The 23,800-nt window shown below is 42.5% G+C and overlaps 1 protein-coding gene across 1 annotated transcript in view; it reads right to left on the reverse strand.

The window, feature by feature from the left end:
• Positions 1-450: 450 nt before the first annotated feature.
• SERINC5 (serine incorporator 5) overlaps positions 451-23,800 on the reverse strand; it is a 100,151-nt gene continuing 76,801 nt past the window's right edge. The window contains exons 6-12 of the mRNA XM_027039228.2: positions 23,297-23,508; positions 20,988-21,083; positions 17,358-17,484; positions 10,317-10,383; positions 7,310-7,349; positions 6,550-6,694; positions 451-3,769 (exon numbers count right to left, since the gene is read on the reverse strand). Of these exons, the coding sequence (XP_026895029.1) occupies positions 3,622-3,769; positions 6,550-6,694; positions 7,310-7,349; positions 10,317-10,383; positions 17,358-17,484; positions 20,988-21,083; positions 23,297-23,508 (835 nt within the window). The 3' untranslated portion in view covers positions 451-3,621. The remainder of the gene's footprint in view (positions 3,770-6,549; positions 6,695-7,309; positions 7,350-10,316; positions 10,384-17,357; positions 17,485-20,987; positions 21,084-23,296; positions 23,509-23,800) is intronic.

The following is a 23,800-nucleotide window of genomic DNA, read 5'->3' on the forward strand; positions in this document are numbered from 1 at the left end:
GGAGCCTGTTCCCGATTCTGTGTCTCCCTCTCTCTCTGCCCCTCCCCCGTTCATGCTCTCTCTCTGTCCCAAAAATAAATAAAAAACGTTGAAAAAAAAAAAAAAGAACAAAGCAGAGGGAGCTCGTTCTATCAGGAGAATATCCTGATAGAGCTGGATATGAGCAGAATTCTATGAGCAGACTGGCTACTGCACTGTCCTTAAGGAGGACCCAGCGTTCTCTCTGAACATGTAGGGACTTAGCCCAAATCACCTTCATTTCCAAGAGGAGTAGAATACAAATGTATGCCAAAACAAAATGCTATTTAGAAAGGCAGTCAGAGGAGGAAAAAGCCAAGGCAGCTTAAACACAGGCTCTCAAATTCCCTTTGCAGGGTAACATGAAGCACCAGCACCAATGGTGGTAAACTTCTGGCTAAAATTAAATAAGTACATAATCTTAAATAGAGAGAGGGGGACAATATGGGGGTGGAAGTGGGATTAGCATTGCATGAAGGTCATCCAGAACAAAGGCTCCTCTGAGGAACTGGAAATAAACAATGAGGTGTGGGGGTGCAATGGGAGGCGGTTCCCCAAATCTCCAGTAACCCCACCCTCCAACAGCTCACATGCACACAGTCCATCTATTCACAAAAGAGCCCCAAGTATCTCTGATGAACAATTCTTTCAAGCCATTTCCAAGAAACCAAGAGGACAAAAGCAAAACCAACTAACCAGTATTAAAAAACTCAACCCAGTCTGGATGAAGTCGGGTTGCCAAAAGCCTGGGACAGAAACATCTCTGGCCTTCAGTGAGGTGACACATCTAGGTACACAGCAACATTCCCAGAAGACTCCCTTCCCCCACTTAGTGTTTTTACTCATGAAAACGAGAAGGGAAAAAATCTCCACATGGAAGGAATAGCACAGGGGAAACATACACATAGTTTTTTAAAAAAAACTTCTTCCACTTTCATCACTAAAGGAGTCTGACCAGCAGCTACAGGGAATGTACTTTTTTAAATCATGTACAAAAAGTTGTAGGAAGCAAAATTATATTAATAAAAGATCAGTGAATTTCTCAAATGGACACCATGACAGCAACTCAAAGCAATTGGCACAATTTTTCCAGTTTCTTAAATCACGGTAGCATAAAAATGTAGGTTCTTTAAACCCACAAACGTTGACTCATCACCTGAGTAATGTTTATTACAATTAATAATCATTAAAGTCAACTTATTTGTATGCCCTCAATCCTTAGAATATATCCACATCGCGTGCACCATTCAGATAAACTTGCTTAAATACCCAGCTGAGCATAAAAATCAGTGGCTGCAACCGTTCCTCTCGCGTCAGACTAAACTTCAAGAACTTTGGGCCACAAACCAAGTTTTAAGCAGCTGGCAACCATGGGATTGGCTGGGCCAGCTAAAGAAGGAAGCTCTGAGGGCTCGGCCACTGGCAGTGGATGTCCTTTTCCTTTGTGTTTCCCTGAGCTTCTTTCTGCAGGGGAAGTCGGCCAACGAAGGACAGCCAAGTAACAGCAGCCTTGTCAGAGGGACTGTGAGCTGCCGAGGACCAGTTCTAAAGTCACACAGCTGGCTGCTCAAGCCAGCTAGACCCTACCAGGAAGAAACCCACATTGAAACTGGCATCCCAGCTCTTGAGTTCGCAAAGCCAACCTCAGCTTACCCAGAGCCCTGTGGCACTACGGCACTGTGGCAGCTTCTCCCAGGGGGCTGTCACACATACCCACAGCCCGCTCCCTCGATCTGTCCCCGACCCACAGAAGTCCCAGTCCCACCGGCTTAATAGGGGCTGCACACAGCGGCTATCCATTTTGTGACTCCAGAGGACCTGTCAACTGCCAAGCTCCAAGAGCCTCTGGCCTAAAAAAATCAAATGGATGAAGTTTACAAAACAAGGCCCTCACACACACATGAGTGCCTTTATAAATGGAACCTTAAACATTATAAACAAGGCAAGAGTCTACAGGAATTCATCCACTGAATTTGTTTCCCCTCTGATTTTCCTGGGAGGAGGGCAAAGGAGTAGAAATGAAGAATTTGACTAATTCCCCACACCAGCACTTTGGCACACTGGGACCCAATTCTGCCCAACTCGTACAGTAGGGCACACAAAATACAGGCCGAGTCTCTCCATTTTCAGACCCTCTATGGCCAGGGAGCTCAAGAGGACTCTTTCCACCCTGTGTGAGACACTAACAGAAGCACCCCCACCGTGTCTCCACTGGGGTCTCTAACGGCCTTTCCACTGAGAAAACTCTTCCGTGACTGAGGAGAGCAACACTGAACATGGAAATCTTCTTGGGCAGCTGCGTAAAGTCACATCTCCTAGGAGTGTTCCAAGTATGTATTTTTGGAACTCTCCATGGACGTTGTTTATGGCTTAATTAAATACCCCTCCCCACGCCCCACCCCTCACCATTTCTTCTAGGTATATTTGGCCATTTCTACAACTTGTATAATAGGCTTTTATCTGGTCAGCCCAGTTGGAGGGGCTGCCTGGGATCCTTACCTCAGCAAATCTACTCTAAAAAACCACAGTGGATATTAATGCCATGGTCACATCACAGATCCTGGAAACAAAAGCCCTTTTGCTGTTAGAATTTCAAAGGCCTCAGGTGGAAGAGAAACTGGTTGACTTTCATAAATGAAAGAGGGGTACAGCAGGCTTCAGTCAAGAAGCAACTTTTTAGGTAAGGTCCTAGAATATTATTACTATTAATAAGTACAAACATGTGAGAACTATAAGAACTATAGCCCTCCATTGTTCAAGCGAAGAAAACAACCCGAACACTGTTCTATAATCATGTGAAAAACACCACAAATGGGAGTCACAATTATTGCAGTAACTCAGATCAGGTAGTAAGAATACAGTGGGGACCACACGGTAGTGATGGCAAAATTGTGCTTTTTCACATTATTAAGCAAAGATACTCAGCCCAGAAAGAAGAGGGGACCTCTGGGAAGGGCAAGGGCAGAGAGTGAAGCTGTGATTCCCAGCATCACAGTTTCAAAGGGAAACGCTGGGGGGCCAGGAGGAAACAGCACAAGGGTGGAGTTGCAAGCAGGTGCTTCCTCTTGGACCCTATAAGTACCAAGTAGCTATGAGCAAGGGGCCTGCAGGCTGAGTTCTGTCTGCAGAGCCCGCTGGGGACGAGACTCCGAGCTGAGGTGTGTGAGAGGGGTCTGCATTCTATCAGGGGCTGAGGGCTCAAGATTTTGGCATGTTTTTCTATTCCAAGGATAAGAATGACAGGCCACACAAAGGAAGTTGTATCCCTTTGAGAAGATGTTGTGCCCCAAACCCTATTTTGGTAAAAACATACAGAAGCAAAATACTAGCCTATTCCAGTTTTTAGGGTTATGACACACACAAAATACATGATCACTCGGGATCAGCCTGGCTGAAAATTTCAGTTCTTTTGGGATAAACTGGTAATTTCTTTTTGATTTTCAGAATTAAAAAGCTAATCAGGTGATTTTTTTTTTTCTGAAGGCCTTTTCAGACCCACTTCAACCAGCCTGAAGATGCTAGCTTTTCACAAAGCACCAGTCACTACTCAGACCCTTGTTCAAAGGATGTCACTTCCAGCCTGCGGGCCTGGTCAGATGCCCCTCACACGGAGAACTGCCGAGAGGGGCAACAGAGGGGAGCAACCAGGGTCCCCAGGTATAATAGGACACACATCCAGCAGGAGGCCATCTTGACCCAGAAGATGGACCAGCTTCCGCTGAAGAAGGTTTCGATGTTGGCACTTTCATAGCTGTGGAAACAAGAGACCCAGCTGTGGTCAGAGCAGGAACAGAACGAGGTGGGGGGGGGGGGGGGGGTATCTTCCAGCCGGTGTCTCCCCGATTCCATCCCCTCCAGTCTTTCTGTTTTTTTGTTTTGTTTTCCTAACAGCTCAATTCAGATACAACTTACACCATTTCTCCACCTACTTTCTATCTTTATGTATCTGCCTACTCGGGACATTTCACAGAGATGGAATCATGTGGCCTCTTGGTTTTCACCAAGCACACTGTTTTCAAGGTTTAACCATGTATTCCTTTTTATGGCTGAGTAATATTCCATTGCACGCATATGGCACATTTTGTTCATCCGTTCATCGGCCAATAGGCATTTGGGTGGTTTCTCCTTTTCCCTAGTATAAATGAGGCTGCTATAAACACGTAGGTCAAAGTTTTTGTGTGGACGTACTTTTTTTTCCCTATTGGGTAGATACTTAGGATTAGAACTGTCAGATTGTGTCATAACTCTATGTTTAACATCTCGAAGAACTGCCAAACTGTTTTCCAAAGTGGCAGCACCATTTTACAATCCTACCAGGAGTATAAGAGCTTCCAATTTTTCCCACATTCTCAACATCTGTTCCTTTCTGCCTTATTGATTAAAGCTCTCTCCTTTAAGCTTTCCACACCAAACCTTTCTAGGGATTATCAAAGCATTAGAAGCATTAGGGACATATTAGAAGCTCCCTCCTCTCATCTCCCTCAAGATGTTCTGGAAAAATCTCCCCAGTGAAGCATTCTGCTATCTCCACCATCCCCAAACTTCACCTGTTACTCCTCATTTCTCTTCCTCAGTTTTCTCCCTAATAGTTATTAGCACTACCTAGCACACTGTATTTGATTTGGATCATGGTCTGTGTCATCCATTCAATTATAAGCCCTGCCATTTGTAACAGCATGGCACATGGGAGCCACTCACACAGTTGCTGAAAGAATGGATAAAAGAAAGCACAATGAGCCTAAATGTCTATCCCATGTTTATTCTGAGTTATAACAAATTATTATCCAACAAAAACTTTGGATCAGTGAAAAGTGATTAAAAAAGAATTAAAAAGAACTTCCATGCAGTGATAGGGAAAGTCAGACCCATCACGTACTGTTAGCTTTAAAAACAAAATGAAACAAAAAAATCTCAAGGGGAAACATGTATAATCATACTTATATTTAAAAAAATGACACAGGCTTGAGGCACCTGGGTGGCTCAGCCAGTTAAGCATTTGACTCTCGATCTCGGCTTAGGTCATGATGTCACATTTATGAGATCGAGCCCCACATCGGGCTCTGCGTGGACAGTGTGGAGCCTGCTGGAGATTCTCTCTTTCCCTCTCTCTCTGCCCCTTCCCCAGCTCGTGGGCTCTCTCCCTCTCAACACTTAAAAATGATCAAACATTTAAAGACATAATAAATAAATAAATAAACAAATAAATAAATAAATAAATAAATAAAAATTTCAAGGTGACACAGGCTTGTAAATGCATGGAAAAGGAGTGAAAGAGTATGCACCATGTTAGCAGTAGTCATGGGGCATAGCGGGCGGTCAGGGAGAGGACACTGTCACTTCCCATGCTTCTATGTCAGTCTTTTTAAAAAAGATGTTTAAAACTTTCATAATAAAAGTGTAAAATTTAAAAAGACGAAATACAAAGTAGAAAAAACAGGTATTTTCTCTTTCTTAAAAGCAGATGACTGAGGCACCTGGGTGGCTCAGCTGGTTAGGCGGCCGACTTTGGCTCAGGTCATGATCTCATGGTTCATGACTTTGAGCCCCGCATCGGGTTCTGTGCTGACAGCTTGGAGCATGAAGCCTGCTTCGGACTCCCCCTGTGACTCCCCCTCTCTCTCTGTCCCTTCCCCAGCTCATGTTCTGTCTCTGTCTCTCAAAAAATAAATAAATGTTAAAAAAAAAAAAAAAAAAAGCAGATGACTGCTGAGGTGCCTGTCCGGCTCAGTCAGAAGAGCCGCGACTCTTGATCTTGGGGTTTTAAGTGCAAGCCTCACATTGGGCGTAAAGATGACTTAAATAAATTAAAACTTAAAAAAAAAAAAAAAAGCAGATGACTGCTTAAGAATTCCAAGTTTTGGGGCACCTAGGTGGCTCAGTCAGTTAAGCATCGACTTCAGCTCAGGTCATGATCCCATGGTTCATGGGTTCAAGCCCTGCATCAGGCTCTGTGCTGACAGCTCGGAGCCTGGAGCCTGCTTCAGATTCTGTGTCTCCCTCTCCCTCTGCCCTTCCCCTGCTCATGCTCTGTCTCTCTCTTTCTCTCAAAAATAACACTTAAAAATTTTTAAAAACACAGAAATAGAATTCCAAGTTCTTCCTCCATTACTATTACTGTGTTCCTCAAGACTGCCCGTATGCGGTTAACATTTCCTTCTCTTTCTTTTTTTTTTTAAGGTTTTATTTTTAAGTAATCCCCACACCCAACATGGGGCTTGCATTTACAACCCTGAGATCAAGAGTTACATGCTCCACTGACTGAGCCAGCCAAGTGCCCCAACCTTTTATTTTCTTAAAGCTGCAAGGAGCATCGTCAATTCCAAGGGTTAATTAAGAGCATAACCACAGACTGTTGAGACCCCAGCACTGTTTCTGTGTAGGTGAGCACAGCAGGACTTGGAGAAGAGCTAAGCCAACTGTAGGAGATCAGGTCTGTGACTCAGTGGGCCTCAGCACTTAAAGAATAAGACTTCACTTGGTTTTCTAAAGATCATCCCTTCTAAATGGTCTAAGACAAGGGGTCACACTCACTTGAACCAGCTGGTGACCGTCATCATCACATAGAGGGAAGCCAAAAAGAACACAAAGTGGAAATAGGAATAGCTATAGACGGTGCCTCTCTTCTCATCATAAATGACCCGTGGTCCCTCCTTCACGTTCTGCTGCTCTTCAGTGTCTGTGAACGACAGAGCGAGTGCAAGCTCATAGAGTGAACACATGCACGCCTGCCACTTCAGCAAAGCCACACTCACTAACTTCAATCCCAGGGGCTCTTGAGTAGGGAAGATGTCGAAAGCCATCTTTACCCACATCTACACCCTAAGCACAACCCCCACCCCAACTCTAAAACCATCCTCCACAGGATGAGTTACCTAACATCACATTCACTTGAACAGAGCAGAAGAGAGCCCTTCCAAACGTGAACTTATGATAAGCTCAGATGACAGTGAGGGAGCACACCAGGGGTTCTCAAGCCCCTGGGATGCTCTGATCCAAATGTTCATTCCTTTGAAAAATGTACTTCCTCCTTCTCTAAGTCTCTCTGTATAATTTAACTTACATGTGAACCAAAACATAAACTGATTCCTGCCTGCTAGAATACGAACACAAATAAGACCCAGTAACCAGGAAGAATATGGAAAGTATATCAACAGTAAACCAGCTTTGGAGTAAGAATCTCCTCTTACCATTCAAGTAATTTTGCTTGAATCCCAAATATCTACTCCTACAGCCTAGTGCCACAGGTCCGCAGCACCACAAGGCTGAAAGGAAGGGGAAGTTCTCTACTCACCCTCTCCATCGGGGCCGAAGCAAAAACAACAGCGAGCCACCTGGAAGAACAAACCCAACAGAGTCAGGTGGCTTGCATCCCACTTTTCTACCTCCACATCAGTAAAGTACTAATGGCCGTCTGTGTGACATGCCAAGCCTTCCCGTGGGAACTGTATCCCAGGCTCTGAACTGCGCACATTGTTTCCCTTCCAAAGGATTTGATTAAGCATCTGTTCTTCCCAAGTGCTCTTGTGCTGGTGATAGGAAACACAACACACATGGGTTGAGCCACGCACACCCCCTCAAAGGTGTTCACTTAGTGATTGCTCAGCTACTTAGAATGCTGTGAGCATCCTCTGGATGGCAGCTCCTAGGCTTTGGCTCAGCCACAGAGCATTACTCTGCCCTACAGCAAGCTTTTTTGCTACATTAAATGACTGCAAATGGCAGGGGTGTAAAGGCGCAGCCATTGACCCTTGGGTACAGCTCTGATGGGTCCTATCTGCTCTGGAGCACCAAAACAGTCAACAGTGGCTTTGTCCGGCCTCCGGTGCCCTTCGACTTCACCCTCTGCCCAATTCTGCTTCCTTCCTCTTCCTTCCTTCCACATGTGTTGATCACTAACAGACACACTGCACATCAACTCTGCCTTGGCAGCTGCTTCTGGAAAACTCAACCTGAATCACAAGGTGAATGAGACAGATTCTCACTCTCCTGGAGCTCACTCCTGGTGATGATTTGCTCTCCTTGCTAGGATTATTATCCCGTTTGCAGGTAAGGAAACTGAGGTCAGGCAGGGTGAATAACTGGCCTGAAGTTACAAAACTAGTTTAGTCACAGAGCTGGGATATAAATGCAGGATGGGAAATCCAAGGCCCGCAATTCACAAAAGGCAACAGGTAGCATGTGAAATGTAGGAGACGGTGGAGCTGGCAGAATCAGAAATGGTTAAGGCTATGAGGTCTGGAAGCAGGAGGCCCACCTCCATTTCCTATGAAATCAGGCTGCTCAACTGTCTGCCTCTATGGAGACAGGGGAGCCGGGGACCGGGATGGATGGGATGCTTTCCTTTGAAGACTCTTTGGCACCTTTTAAACGTGGTACCATGTTCATGACCTACTCAAAACAAGAAACTAGTAAAAAAAATTGGATTATGAAAAATTACTACATGATTGCAGAAGGACTCTGGTAAACGGGGTAAAAAACATTACATGTACCAAGACAAGGTGGGAAATGGTGGATCCTTGGCACTTCCTGGCTGACCATGTTTTTACTAGAAAGAACAGAGAGCCAGGGATAAGGACATAGGTGCTTGAGCCTTTGTCTCTTTTATATACTTCAAGGCCAAGCCCCTGTTTCCCTACTACATCAGGGAAACTTCTAATAAAGGGATTGGCCTTGACAGAATCTTGGATCAAGTTACACAGTCTAATCATTCAGTGGGCTCAAGACATGGTGCCCTGGGGTCCTAGTTCTTCTGAAGCTTCATTTAGCATAAGAAACTACCAACTCTCTCTTTCAAAGGTGTATCCTGTGAAACGGGATAGAAGGAGAGCAAACCAACTTCCGTTTTGCACGTTCTTCGGTTCAGAAGGAAACACTGGGACACTTTCCTTAGAATGAGAAGGAAAACATCCTCTTAAACCTAACTTAGAGACTTGCTGTTCTTTGAGCTTACGCTCTACACAATCGGGACATTGAAGCCACAGCGGCACAACCGCAGCAGGTGGTCACCCAGCCAGTGGTGAGAACAAACGCCTGCCTTCTAGAGACCATTCTTTTCTGTGTAATAAGCAGTAACCTATTCAGACTCAGCACAGATTTCTCCTTTTTCAAGTGACAGAGAGAGCTGCTGAATGCTGCTGGCAGACTGACAACCCTTCATAATGTTCACTATCTCCAGGTCAGGTGCAGGAAAGACCCTCCCCAGAGACCCAGCTGCACAGAAGAGTGCCCGTATCTGGAGAGACACCAGGGCTCTTCCATCCAGGGAAAGCTATCAGGATACTGTCTGGGGCCCGTGTCGGGCAGGGCTGGCAGCAGGGTCAGGAGCCAGGAGCCAAGCTCTCGGGCAGGGGCATTCAGGAACACAGACTTTGGAGCCAGAGCGCACGGTTTACATGCCGGCCAATCAAAAGTTTAAATAACTTCTGCTTTTTCCCCTCTGTAAAACAGAGATCAAACCCTTACTGGGTTTTTATGAGGATTAAATGAAATCACAAATGTAGTGCTTAGAATAGTGCCTGGCATATAGCAAGTGCTGTAAGTCTCAGCCATCATTGGAACCTCCTGTTCCATTCCTGGGCTCAGGGTTGAGTCTTTTCCTGGCTGCCTCCATGCGATTAGAACTTTCCTGACCTTAGTGGATGTTCCAGAGGGCCCCAGCAAAAGACTTTTGCACAAATAAGGAAATAACAGGCATTCTGCTGACTGATAGGCATCTGTTCACCACCCTGATTCTCTGGACACCTACTGTTCACAATTCTTTACGCGGTGAAGGAATGGACACAGTTAAATAAGCTCATGCACCGACACTGCTCAGCAGTGTGGCATGGAGCAGATGCTGGTTCCTTCCCTTCTCCGTCTTTTTCTCCTTCTTCAAACAGCTATTACATATAACCTCATGGTCATGCTATATACGGAGGACAAAGACAGGTATGTATCAGAGGAATGCACTAGAAGTTAAAACAAAACAAAACAAAACAAAACAAAACTCACACACATTCCATTATGACAGAGGAAAAGAGCAGAGAGCAGACGGACCAAGCTACCCAGGCCTCTGGTGGAGATGGGCAGCAAGGCCCAGCAGAGGCTAATTTCGTCGGAGGAAAATCAAAGGTACATTTGAATCCCCATAGTATCTACAAGGCATTGTTTTTTTCTGTACAAAAATATGGTATGCTTCTTCGAGGAGAAAAATGGGATCGTGGAATGCCAATCAATAAAGATGCAAAAACACGTAAAGAGACTTCCTGGAAAATAGGTCTTCTGAGATGAAGCAGAACAAGGGGAGGAAATGAACTTACTTCCAGTTCAGGGGCTGCATATCGGCCTTGAAGAGCGTCAGAACTTGACCTTGTCGTGGACGTCAAGCTAAGAAACAAACACATGTTATATCACATCAAAGGAAGGGCAGAGCCGCCTCCCTGCACCCTCTTGTTGGGGCTGCTTAAGTCTATTTCATCTTTCAGTACCCCACTTTATTCCAAAATGGATGCATCGTTTTTATAGTTCATGTCTTTTTACACGGATTGCATTGGATCATTTTAAGCAAAGAGAGGTCTGCAGATGAAGAAATAAATCTTTTGGTCCTATTATCTTGGTTTTCACTTCTCTCTCTCAAGCTGCCCAAAATAATTTTCTGATTTCCCTTTTATCTTTCCCCTCTCTTTGACTACTCTTACTTAGAAGGGATCGAAATCAACAAAAGAACCCAGAGACAGCAGTAAAAAAAGCAAGGGCGTGAAAAGCAAAGGTCACAGTTACTTACTGTGATAATCAACCTTTGGCAGAACAAGGTTTTCTGTTTGCAAATTCAATAGAGTAGCTGTGAGTGTGATTAAAAAAAAAAAAAAATTCTTCCTACCACTCTCCCTACACCCAGATAGGTAAAATGTTATAAAATCTGGCTTACAAGGGTAATATAGGTATATCTTCTGGGCGAAGAAAAGGAAATACTTTAAGCAAACAGAAATGTATAAATACTTAAGTTTCCAGCTAACTCTATAAATTCCTTTAGCAAATATCTACTGAAGGCCTGCCATGTGTCAGGTCCTGTTCTAAGCCCCAGGGAATTTAGTGAAAAAGACAACAAACCCTAGCCCCTTGCACGAAGCCACACATGCACGGACATATCCTATGTGCCAGCCTGGAGGCGGGTAGGGAGTGTGGCCACTGGAGAAGCAGGAATTAGCAGATTCATTTCAACCAAATAAACCCCAAGAGGCAACACTGCTTTTCTCTGTTCATTCTCATCCTCTTTCTCAAGGAGAGAAGAGACCAATGAGATGCAAATAAACAATAAAAAGACTTCCTCATAAAAAAGTCTTCTGGGATCCAAGCGCACTCCTTTTGTGAGCCACTCAAGCCCAATAGCGTCACTTTGGTTTCTGCTCTGAACAGATGGATGCTAATGGAGGCCCACTCCATTCCCACTTCCTAACCTCGAGCCTAATCAGAGGAATTGTAGAGATACTTCCTGATGGTTGTGCACCCAAGAAACACACACACCTTGCTCCTGCATGTAAGAGCATGCTGTATTTTCTGCATGTAAATAATGATTTAATATATCATTTCTGTGGAGGAAAAGTTAGGTTTTGATTCTGGCACCTCTGTTACTTTACTTCCATCATCAGAGAGCAATAAACTAAGCTTTTGTTCTTCTAAAAATACCTGCATTCAGTTCATCATTAATGACACAGAACTTCTCTAAGTAGATGCTACTATAAAATATTATTATAATTCAGTCATGGCCTTTACCCACAAAATACTCTTCTTGGAATTACCTTAGAAACGATGTTTTTACAAACTCCTTAAAAGCCTAGGAAATTCTTATTGTCTGCATTCTATTACTCAGAGCCATCTGTTTGGTGAGCACAAGACGAGTTGCTAAACAGCAGCCCCTGGATTATGCATAACCTCCTCCTTTCCAGGGCTAAGGTACAAGCAACTTTCACCCAGTGCTTCCTGTCGGGGGGTGGAAGGAGACTGACAACATTTGGTTGGGACAGTGTATCACCATACAGATAAGTCATAGCCTATTCACTGTCTCTAGTCTTCACTCACAAAAAGCCAGCACTGTCTGGCAGTTATTGTGACAACCAAAAAAAAACACCTCCCCTCCAGCCACCCACCCCCTCCCACCACCATGCCCAGGGCCTCTTCCATATCGGCAGAATGATTCAAAATGCAGGTGGCCCTCCACACCTGCTTCAGCTGCTTTTGGAACTGGCCAAACTCCCCCAGATCAAAGAAAATCTCTACAGGACGTGTCCAGACTTTCCTGTTGGAGACCATAGATTCTGCTCCCTGACAAACTTACAGGGCCCTTGAGGGATCCCATGACTATTCCCACCCTTAAAGGGAGGAAGTTCAATTATGTTCCCGGTACACAGTATAAGTGGTGATTCACAGCTCCCAAAGGAGACCACCATCCCATGTGAACTGGGCGGGGGTGGGGGTGGAGGGAGGGGGATGCCTTTACATGCCCCCGATGCAGAACCAGGAAAAAATTTTTTTAAGTTTCTTTATTTTTCACTAATCTCTACACCCAACCTTGGGCTGGAACTCTTAACCCTTAGGTCAAGAGTCGCATACTCTTCTGACTGAGCCAGCCAGGTGCCCTGAGCCAGGAAGATTTCTGATAGGTGAGGAAGTGGCAGGATTCCCAAAATAAAGGCTGTACACTGCTCCTCTTTTTTTAATAGATCCGCCTTTCTTAAATAAAAGTGGCAGACACAAAACACACCAAAAGCATAGACACCTTGATTTGCCAATTCTTCTCAGTTTAAGCCAATCTTCTCTTCAATTCTCTTACCAACCTTATTCTTACTTCTACATAGTCTACTCCATTGCCACGAAAGTTTCATTTGGAACTAGCAAGCTGTTTGACATTTAATAAAGATCCGTAGTTTTTCTAATTTTCTATTCAAATTTCTTAACATTTAAATAATTTTTTTCTCATAGGCATAGTTGACACTGAAATAGCCAGGACCATTTTACAGCACAAATACCTCTGGATCACAAAATGAGACAAATCATACACCTTATCCTTGTACCTCAGAGAAGCATCTGACTCCAAGCAATTCCAGGGGCAAAAGTGATTATGAACATGCCTCTCCGAGTACTCTAGCAAAGGAGACTCAAGGAGAAGTTTCCTGAGATCGGGGGTAGAGAATCACAGAAATAGGCTCTATGCCCCTCAGTTTCCTTTTTATGTACAAGGGAATTGAAGCTGATTGCCCCCAGGATCCTGCCAGACTGCACAGTCTCAACTTGAAGCCAACAAAATAGTAATTTCAATCACCTAGCGATGCCTAGGTGGCTCAGCTGGTTAAGTGTCCAACTCTTGATTGCTGCTCAGGTCATGATCTCACAGTTTGTGAGTTCAAGCCCCACATTGGGCTCTGTGCCGACAGTGTGGAACCTGTTTGGGACTGTTTGCCTTCCTCTCTCTGCCCCTCCCCTGCTCACACTCCCTCTCTCTCCAAAATAAATAAATAAAACATTTTTAAAAAATCTAGAGACCAAGAAGGGGATTAAGGAATAGTTAGTGGAGGGTGGGGCCCATTACAGCAAAGATCCAGGCCTAAGTGGGGGTAGGAGGGTGGATCTATAGAAAGAGCCATTGGGGAAACTCCTACATGGGGTCCAAGCTGTGACACTTCTTCACAGCAATGATGCCTGGGTACAGTAGAAGGGGCATCTGGAGGAAAACTGACTTCAGTTGGAAAGCTAGGGAGTAGGTTTAGGTTGAGCCCTCTTTCAAGCTAAAACAGCAAAGATAAAACATACTCATAGTGAGTCATGAGAGCTCCCTAAAGCAGCATGTATGTCTGTGTGTTGGTGGAGGGACAGTGGAGCTGGCTGGCTCCAGATAGGGAAAGAGATAGTGCAGTGAGCCTTCCAGGACCTTACAAAAAAGTTAACCCCAATCCCAAGCAATCATGTGACTTTCAGTGAAAATGTGTGATGTCTTCTTGCCATTTGCAACTACATGGATGAAACTAGAGGGTATTATGCTAAGCAAAATTAGTGAGGCAGAGAAAGACAAATATCATGTAACTTCACTCATATGAGGACTTTAAGAGACAAAACAGATGAACACAAGGGAAGGAAAGCAAAAATATTATAAAAACAGGGAGGTGGACAAAACATAAGAGACTCTTAATTATGGAGAACAAACAGAGGGTTACTGGAGGGGTTGTGGGAGGGGGGATGGGCTAAATGGGTAAGGGGCATCAAGGAATCTACTCCTGAAATCATTGTTGCACTATATGCTAACTTGGATATAATTTTTTTTAAAAAATTAAATAAAAGAAAAAACACTTATCACGATGAGCACTGAGTATAGAATTGTTCAACCACTCTATTGTACACCTGAAACTAATATAACATTGTATGTTAACTATACTGGAATTAAAATTTAAAAAGACATTTCAAAGCATAATAAAAAAAAAAGAAAATGTGTGACTTCTTCTCCTTGTAACATTCAAACTACACAGTCTTCAGTTTTCCTACAATGTCTATCAAGAATTCTAAATATTCCTTAAAAGGGCGGGGGGGGGGGGATTCTAGATATTCCTGCAATCATCTTTTTTCTTTCTTTCTTTCTTTTTTTTTTTTTTTTTTTTTTTTGAGAGAGAGAGCACACGCGCAGCAAGAGACAAGAGAGAGGAAGAGAGAATCTACACCTTCAGCACAGAGCCCGTTGTGGGGCTCAATCCCATGAACCGTGAGATCATGACCTGAGCTGAAATCAAGAGTTGTATGCTTAATGGACTGAGCCACCCAGGCGCCCTTTCTGCAATCATGTTTAAATGACAGTTTCCACGCAAGCAATGGGGCTTCGTTTTGTAACATTTTCCAATCTCTCATTCCTCTGAGTCTGGGAAGAGACATAATCTCTAGAAAGTCAAGATCCGAAAACGTAAACTGGGCTGCCTCCCCTTCCCAGCAGCATTCCCTGACTTGAGGCTCTACTGGGCCTGATCTCACTTCCCTGGGAGCCCAAGACACTTGCCTAGAGAGTTCTCAAAGCTGACTCCTCCCAGAGCTACACGGATCCTCACAGCGAACACTAATCACCAGCCTCCGGAGGGGCGCTTCACTGAGTCCTGGGAGAAGTAGCTGCCCATCACAGGGAGTGTGTTTGTGCCCTGCATCCCACAAACACTCCTGGTCACTCTGCACTCCGCTCATGGAGATGCTGTTAACGCCCCCCACCCCCACCCCAAATCAGGTCTCGTTACTAGCATTCAGAGTATTTGTTACCAGCATTCAGACAGATTTTAAGTAGCAGTGGTCAGCTTTGAAAATTGTTATCTTTTGGGAATATCAACCAAAAGGGGTGAGGTTTTATTTATCACCTCTCACGCAAGGGTGGCAGTGAAAATCTGACACGGTGAAAAGTCCATGCTGCAAAACAACACCATGTGGCAGTTCTATCAGCACACTAAGTAGAATTGTTGCCATCTTTCCACTGACAGATTTATAGCAAATCTAGGCCCTGTTTCATCTAAGCAGCAGACACCTTTTTTCATGTGTGATGAGGCATTCAGCAACCCACACAAACACAAGAGTTTTATTCTGTCAAATATCTTTCTAGGTTTTTTTAAATAATACAAAAACAAAAGAAATGCTACCTCCCTATAAAACAAAACCAACAACAAAAATAAGTTATCTCTAATACCACCGCTATTATAGGTTTGGTGATTTTTTTCTATATAAGTAAACATAACCATATTTCATTTGTATTCAAAAAAATTTTTAATGTTTATTTATTTTTGAAAGAGAGAAAGAGAGACAGACTGCAAGGGGGGGCAAGGCGGGGGGGCAGGCTGGGGTGGGAGAGGGAAACACAGAATCCGAAGCAAGCTCCAGGCTCTGAACTATCAGCACAGAGCCCAACATGGGGCTCAAACTCGTGGACCACGAGATCAGTACTTGAGCCTAAGCCAGACGCTTAACCTACTGAGCCACCCAGACACCCCAACTATATTTTATTTTTGAAATGGAACCGTCTATCATTACATTTTAGTAATCTACTTCCTCCCACATATTTGCCAATATTTTTTTACATACTAATACAGAAAAAACTGAGTGATAAATGATGAAATTAGTCACGCTACTGCCATTTCCCCCAAAGCTCAATAATGACAGACTCAGGAAGGAAAAGCTTACTCAGAAAAAGGAGAGCTGAGAATTGGCAGTCAGCATTTGGCTGGCTTTATGGTTTTCCTGAAAACATTCACGAACTTGAGCCTGAATCCCATCCACTACTTTGGACGTAGTACGTACTCAGTGAACAACTATGGAATTAATAAGAAGGAAAGGTCGAAATGGTGACCGTGGTTCTTTCTGGTGTAAGAAGGAGAATCTGTCACTATGTCAGGGGCAGGATATGAACCTGTATCACACAACTGTCCCTGGAACAACCACCTGCAACACAAGCAAGCATTTCATGGCTTGATGCGTGACTGAACAAGTACTCAAGACCCAGTTCCCGCATCTTCAAAACGTCTGTCGGTCCCTTTCTAAAAGTAGGGAGTGTTAGAAGCTGTAAGAGAACGTGCCAACGTTCTCAGAAAGACATTTTATTTCTATTAGCCAAGGGAAGATCATAATGTACCTATGCCAAGTTGAAATTTTTATACACTGAAACGTAACAAACAAAGCGGAAAACCTAAACGTGAAAAAGTCACTGTCAAAAGGAAGCTTAGTGATCAGCGAAATACCTATCAGAATCAGTAACTAAGCATATCTACCTGTTACTTTTCTCCCTTGGGCAAACCCTTAAACATTCTAAATAAAGGTGGAACACACCCCACGACTAGCATGTGAACTACAGTCTGCTTTAACAGCACTGTGGGTTTTAGCATAAAAGAAAAGGGACGTTTCCTGTCTTTCTCGGGCCAAACACAAAATGACTGTGTAAGTACTGCTCTGTATTCTTTCCATCAGCAGCAGAACAAATGATACTTCCCTTGGATTAAAAAGCTGCCAAAACATTCTGGCACATACTATCTCTTCCCTGCTTTGTATTCCCTTGCCCTCCAATATCCAACCGTCTCCTGAATGGCTGAATGGCCAACTAATATCCAACCGTCTCCTGAATGGCTACAATGTACTATGTATCTAATTTATTTATGCATATAAATGCAAGTAAGGAAAGTGAAGTCCAAACACCGTGCTTCCATGCTGTAATACAAACTTTTAACTTCAAGCTATTTTTCCTCTTCCTCAGATGGGATTTGTTTTGCTATCTCATACTTGCTGCAACTTACTTAAATTTTTCTCTGCACTTTTAAGTCTGCAAGGATGGTCTCAAGTTATCTCCTAAGACTTACCATGAATATAAGATGCACACGAACAAGAGAGTGGTACCTAGTCCAGTAACCAAGTTTTCGTCTCTGTACAGGTCTTGGCCGAACTCTGGCACACAGATCGTAACGTTCTTCCCATGCTCATCTAGAACTTACGACGAAAAGACAAAATAATCACAGTTAATCAGAAAAGCTTTTTGTAACTCACAGACGCATTCATTTTGGGAAAATCTGCATATCTTTAGAAGAGTGAAGACTTATCATTGGAAACTTCTAGTCTACAGCCCAACTTGACTCAGACTAGACTAGATTGTTGCTATGTCAAAGCACTCCCTCCCACCTAAGCACCCTCTTAGCACAAGACCCTCAGATCCCAGCTCCAGCGCCAAAGGGTTCTTCTGTTCCATGATGTAATAAGAGTCTTGCTCTTCTCAGTACTATTCAAACAGTAGCAAAAAGTAACATTAGATCCATTTATCAGCTGACTCAGCAGGCTCTGAACAGAGGTAGGATGCAGACATTAGCGAGTTTCCACTGTTGTCTATCCTCTGTGGAAGAGCGGTGAGGCTACTCAACAACCAGACATGACTAGCTGGTCAATAGCCACCTGACCAACAGCCTCTACCCAGATGTGAAGTCCCTTAATTGCCAGTAACAGGATGGTCATGACTCTAGTATCCTTTGCTTGCTTGTTACCCACTTTCCCAGGAAAGTTCTCCCATAGCGATTCATTTCTTTAAATTCTTTATACTTTTGTTAAAAAAATTTATATATATGTCGTGTTTCTTTTTATTGATCAGGTATCTAAATTTATGGTGCTAAAAAAATCAGTTTATTTATAAACAGAATAGCTTATTTAAAGAAAAGGTCTTTCCTCAACAATACTGCGGTTTGCATTAATTCCATTTGTTACTATTATGCACAAAAACCTTGCTTACAAGGGGATGGTATAAACATATCATTTTGTTCACTGTATTGAATAGGCATAACTGGCTAATATTACTAAATCATAATGTAAAGAAATGTGAGAGGTGCCTGGGTGCCTCAGTCGATTAAGCATCCGACTTCTGCTTAGGTCACCATCTTGCAGTTCATGAGTTCGAGCCCCACGTCAGGCTCTGTGCTGACAGCTCAGAGCCTGGAGCCTGCTTCAGATTCTGTGTCTCTCTCTCTCTCTCTCTCTCTCTCTCTCCCCTCCCCCATTCGTGTTCGTTCTCTCTCTCTCAAAAGTAAATAAAAACATTAAAAAAAAGAAATGTGACAATATTCAGGTACATGCTTTCTGAATGTTTCAAATTACAATCTATGAGGGCTGCCGATACCCATGGGAGAGAAGAAAATTACCTGTGCAAAGATGGAGGAAAAAATAGTGTCTAATCTGGGAATATTCTGAGATTTTCAGGATTTCTTAAAAATTTTGAAAGCCTACATCATAATAAAGATTTCTATCATATTACCATCAGTGGTACTTTTTACTTAACATGGAATCTCCTATCTATCTATCTATCTTTAAGTAAATTCTACACTCAACATGGGACTTGAACTGATGGCCCTGAGATAGAGAATTGCAGGCTCTACTGACTGAGCCAGCCAGGCACCCCCAGAACTTCAATTTTAAATATCCAAGTTAGATCTGATTGCCAATAAGAAACATAAACATAAATTAACAGTCTAAAAATCATCTTACACACATGTACATTCTAATTATTTGAAGTCGGACTAGAATTATTACTGGTACCCACATTTGAAACAGTAAAAATAACTGTGTATGCTGTGATTTAAGGAATCTTTATTCTTAGGCCAACAAAAAATAAAATTTCCCAGGCACCCCAATAAAATGTTTTTAATTGACCAAAATACTAACTTTTCTATTTAAGTAGTACCACCTGAAATTAAAAATAAGTTTTTTTCTGTTTTTAAGTGATACTTGCCATTTAAAAGAAAAATTCTGTAACCAAAAACCTCATTAAATTAAAACCAAAAACTAATAGTCATAAAAGAAAGTGTTGGGGCACCTGGGTGGCTCAGTTGAGTGAGCATCCAATTCTTGATTTCGGCTCAGGTCACGATCTCACAGTTCCTGGGAAAAGCCCCCTGGGCTTTGCGCTGAAAACACTAAACCAGCTTGGGATTCTCTCTCTCCCTCTCTCTCTGCCCCTCCCCTGCTGAAGTGTAATACACACATACATATATAAGAAAGTCTTAAAGAAACTAGATTTAGGGGCGCCTGGGTGGCTCAGTCAGTTGGGAGGCCGACTTCAGCCCAGTTCATGATCTCATGGTTCATGGATTCGAGCCCCGTGTCTGTGCTGACAGCTCAGAGCCTGGAGCCTCCTCTGGATCCTGCGTCGCCTTCTCTCTCTACCCCTCCCCTCTCTCTCAAAAATAAATAAACATTAAAAAAAATTTTTTTAAGTAGAGTCAAGATAGAGCTATTAAAAAAACTGAAGCCAGGATAGACTATAATTAATATAAGACCTACAACTGTATCATTTTGCACCAAAAGTAGCCATAAAGACAAGACTCACACAGTATGTGTATATAAAACTTCCAAAATTATCTTTGCATTTTTTCTACATTTAAAAAAGGAAAACAACTTCAATTTCCTAAAGACAGTATATTTATTTAACCTTATTTATACAAGACAAAATGTACCCCCACACACATTTATATATAATTATGTGTATATATGTGTGTATACATTTGTATCCACATTTATATACCACAAAAGTGAAACAGATGATGAAATAAAATGAGCTCAGAAATCAAAAGATGGAATGGTCTTTTGGTCTTTTACTGGCAAGTTTCAGGTGCTCATTATTATAACAATTTATAATATAATAGGACTCTTAGAGTTCTTCAGTAATCATTTCAACTACTCTGTAATAACAGCTAACCCTTATGGAGCACCTATTACATGCCAGGAACACACACACACACACACACACACACACACACACACTCTCTCTCTCTCTCTCTCTCTCTCTCTCTCTCTTTGAATTCTTTAAAAGCAATCCTATAAAATAAGAATCTTATTTAATTACCTTGTTAAAATAATAATTAAAATCCTTATTTTAAAGACAAGGTATCTAGGCAGAGAGAGGTAAATAACTTTCTACAAGTTACTGAAGGGTCAGAACCAGGCTATAAAGCCAGGCGGTCCGACTCCAAAGTTCACACATGTTTTGTTGTCTCTAAAAATAAACATTATTTAAGATGAGCGATTCGAAGTCACACAGCCAGCATATGATAGAGGCAAGTCAAATCCTGTCTCCTGCTTCCCATTCCCATGTTCTTCCCAGTCTCTCTGACAGAGAGATGACCACCACTTAAAGAAAATTAATTAATAACCAATTAAAAAAAAATAAGCAAAACACAAAAGTTCTTCGAAAACACAGATTAGGCCCAAAAGCAAACTCAACAGCCCATCTTTGTTTCCGTCTTTCCTACACAGCAGGAAGACTCAGAAGAAGGAATTTTCATTTTCACATCCCACGTTAAGGACTTTATTTAGAGAAAAATCTAGATCTCTCTATTTCGATTTATTGCATCTTTGACATTCTAAACAACAGTTCAGTAGAGACATATTCCTTCCTCCACAATGAAAATATTAATACCACAAACACCTGCTCCCTAAGAGTCCAGCTGGCTTACCTATTTCTACAGGTTTGCTGGAGAGAGCTGAGAAAGTGAGATAGGTCACATAGCAGCTTATGAGCCCCGACTGCAGTAGCCCGGAATGTGGCTGTCCTAGAAGTGAAAGTGATAGATTTCAACACAGCATTTTACATTTCAACAATAAATAAGCCCCCCCGCCCCCCCCCAAAAAAGGCTCCCCAAATGATATTCTTCAAACTGAGACCCCCATCGTTAAAGGAAAGAAGAGGTATAACATGTTTTCCAAATAACATTAAAAAGGTTGATTAGGCCAAACCTAACTCCCACGTTCTGCCGAGTTCTCTACCTACCATCACGTTATTTTAATAATAACTACAACTGTACTTAAACGCTCTGCCTAGTCTTCCTGAGGTTAACACTAGCTCTTAAATCTTAAGATCTCAGAAGAAAATTCACCATCATTATTTGTGAGACCACATAGCTTAGTGAGGTAAATGATAGAGATAGCACAGTGGAAAAAAGCCCAATCTGTTAACAGACAAAAAAAACTTGTGGGGATACAAGTTCAGGTCAAAGAGGAAGGCACTGGGGCTCCGCATTCATTGAGGAAGGGCTTTAATATGTTATAATATTTAAACTAATCTAAGTGTTTTTATCATTCAGAATAACCAAGATATGATAAAAAGAATTTATCAAATTTTGGTGAAATTTTCTACCACCTGTCTACATGAAAAAATTTATTTCATCCAGTCTTCCCTCTGATTAAATGTGTTTTGAGTTGTAGTTATTAAGAGTTACAGACTCTTTTATAATGTTGCTCTTTGGCACGAGAGTAAGACTCACCTTAGCAACTAATGACATTAAACCAAATATTTCAAAATATTACAACTATTTTAAAAGGTAAGATTTAACCCAAACAGTATTTTAATCCGAACACTAATATGTTTTAGGGAATTCTTAACTGATCAGTTAAAGGGACTGGGAGATTAGTACTCTCAATTTCAATAATGTACTTGAAATTTTCAGTGCCAGAAAACCTTTAAATTATCCAATGCTAGTTCATTTTTTTTTCCTTAAAGTTTACTTATTTAAGTTATCTCTATACCCAATGTGGGATTTGAACTTACGACCTGGAGATCATTCTTCCAGTAGGGACTAAACCATCCAGGTACACCAATACTAGTTAACTTATTAAATCACCATTTTAGAAATGACTTGAAGAGCTATAAATTATTGGCCACATTGCCCTTTTCCTATCTAGAAACCTGAATGTCATTTGGTTTTCTACAAGGAAATTAGGCCATGGACACTTCTTTCTATAACCAAAGATGGCAGTCTGGCTTAAGACATCATAAGTTGTTTATAAAAGACAACTTGAGTCTGTACTTTCTAAAGCACTTCCAAAATCCCATTATTTCTTCCCTTTGCCTTTGTGGATTGTTTGTTTGTTTGTTTTTAAGTAAGCTCTATGCTCAACATGGGGCTTGAACTCATCAACAGGTGATTAAGAGTTAGATGCTCAACTGACTGACCCAGCCAGGCACCCCTCTTCCATTTGCCTTTGAAACAACCTTAGGTCATGTCAGGTTTACAGATTTCTGTTGGCTTTACTGAGAAAGGACTTGGATCTGAGGAAGGTTAGCTCGTGGGCCAGATGCTGGCTCAGCCAGATCAAATTTCCTGCTTCTTCGCTCCTAGACCACATGGTCCCTGATTTTTGGTCCACAGGCCTTGAGTGAAAGATGAGCCCAGAAAGCACTCCTTCCTCAGCCTTCTCATTCAAGTTTTACACAGAGATTATAGGGAAGAACTTAATATACAATCAGGGCATCTTCCATTTAAATGCTCCTTGTGGTACATTCATTAATAATGGTTAATAGCTGGGGCGCCTGGGTGGCTCAGTTGGTTGGGCGTCTGACTTCAACTCAGGTCCTGATCTCACGGTTTGTGGGTTCAAGCCCCACATCGGGCTCTATGCTGACAGCTCAGAGCCTGGAGCCTGCTTCAGATCCTGTGCCTCCCTCTCTCTCTGCCCCTCCCCTGCTCACGCTCTGTCTCTGTCTCTCTCAAAAATAAACAAACATTAAAAAAAATAATAATGGTAATAGCTATCTTATTTCTTGCCTTTACTACATTGAGATCTTTCTTGACAAGAAGCATGCCAACTATCCCATTCAGCCCAAGTGAAGACTTCAATCCCACCCTTCCTACTGCTGACCCATCCATGATAAATTATGGAGTGGCCAGAATTTAAAAACAGAACAAAACAAACAAAAACACCGGGTTTGGTCAAAAACACACAAAAAATATATAAATCAGGAGGGATGGAAAAAACTTGTGCTTACGATTTTGGACACAAGGCGAGATGGCTACCACTGAAATAAGCAGACACAGGCCTCCGTTCAGCCCCAGGAGAATTTTGTTTTCCAGGCAGCCGTCCTTCTGGGTGTAAAACACTGCCATCAAAATCAAGCCTCCGGTGGCGATGGAGTACATGACGAGTGTCACCAGGGCCAGAGCAGCATACCACAGCTTGTTGGTAGCTGTGCCGGCAGTCCTGTTTCTCCAGAAGTGGTAAGAGGGAGAGGAGAGAAGGCAAGGTGATGAGGCCCCTGTTCTCTGACCATCTCTCAGGCGGTAACTAATGCTATCAGCCCCCAGGCCGCTATCACCCCAGTTGTCCGGAAGATTTTCATTTTATCAACAGTTAGGCTCAATCAAAGCTAGAAAGTACAGGTAAACATCTCAAAACAATTTTGGTTCAAGCTTAGAATTTTTCCTAAACACTACAACATTCCGTTTTTAAATATGTATTCATCAACTAAAATGTACTTGCACAGACTTGACTC

The sequence above is a fragment of the Acinonyx jubatus genome, chromosome A1, assembly GCF_027475565.1.
Source record: "Acinonyx jubatus isolate Ajub_Pintada_27869175 chromosome A1, VMU_Ajub_asm_v1.0, whole genome shotgun sequence".
NCBI classification, from domain to species: domain Eukaryota; kingdom Metazoa; phylum Chordata; class Mammalia; order Carnivora; family Felidae; genus Acinonyx; species Acinonyx jubatus.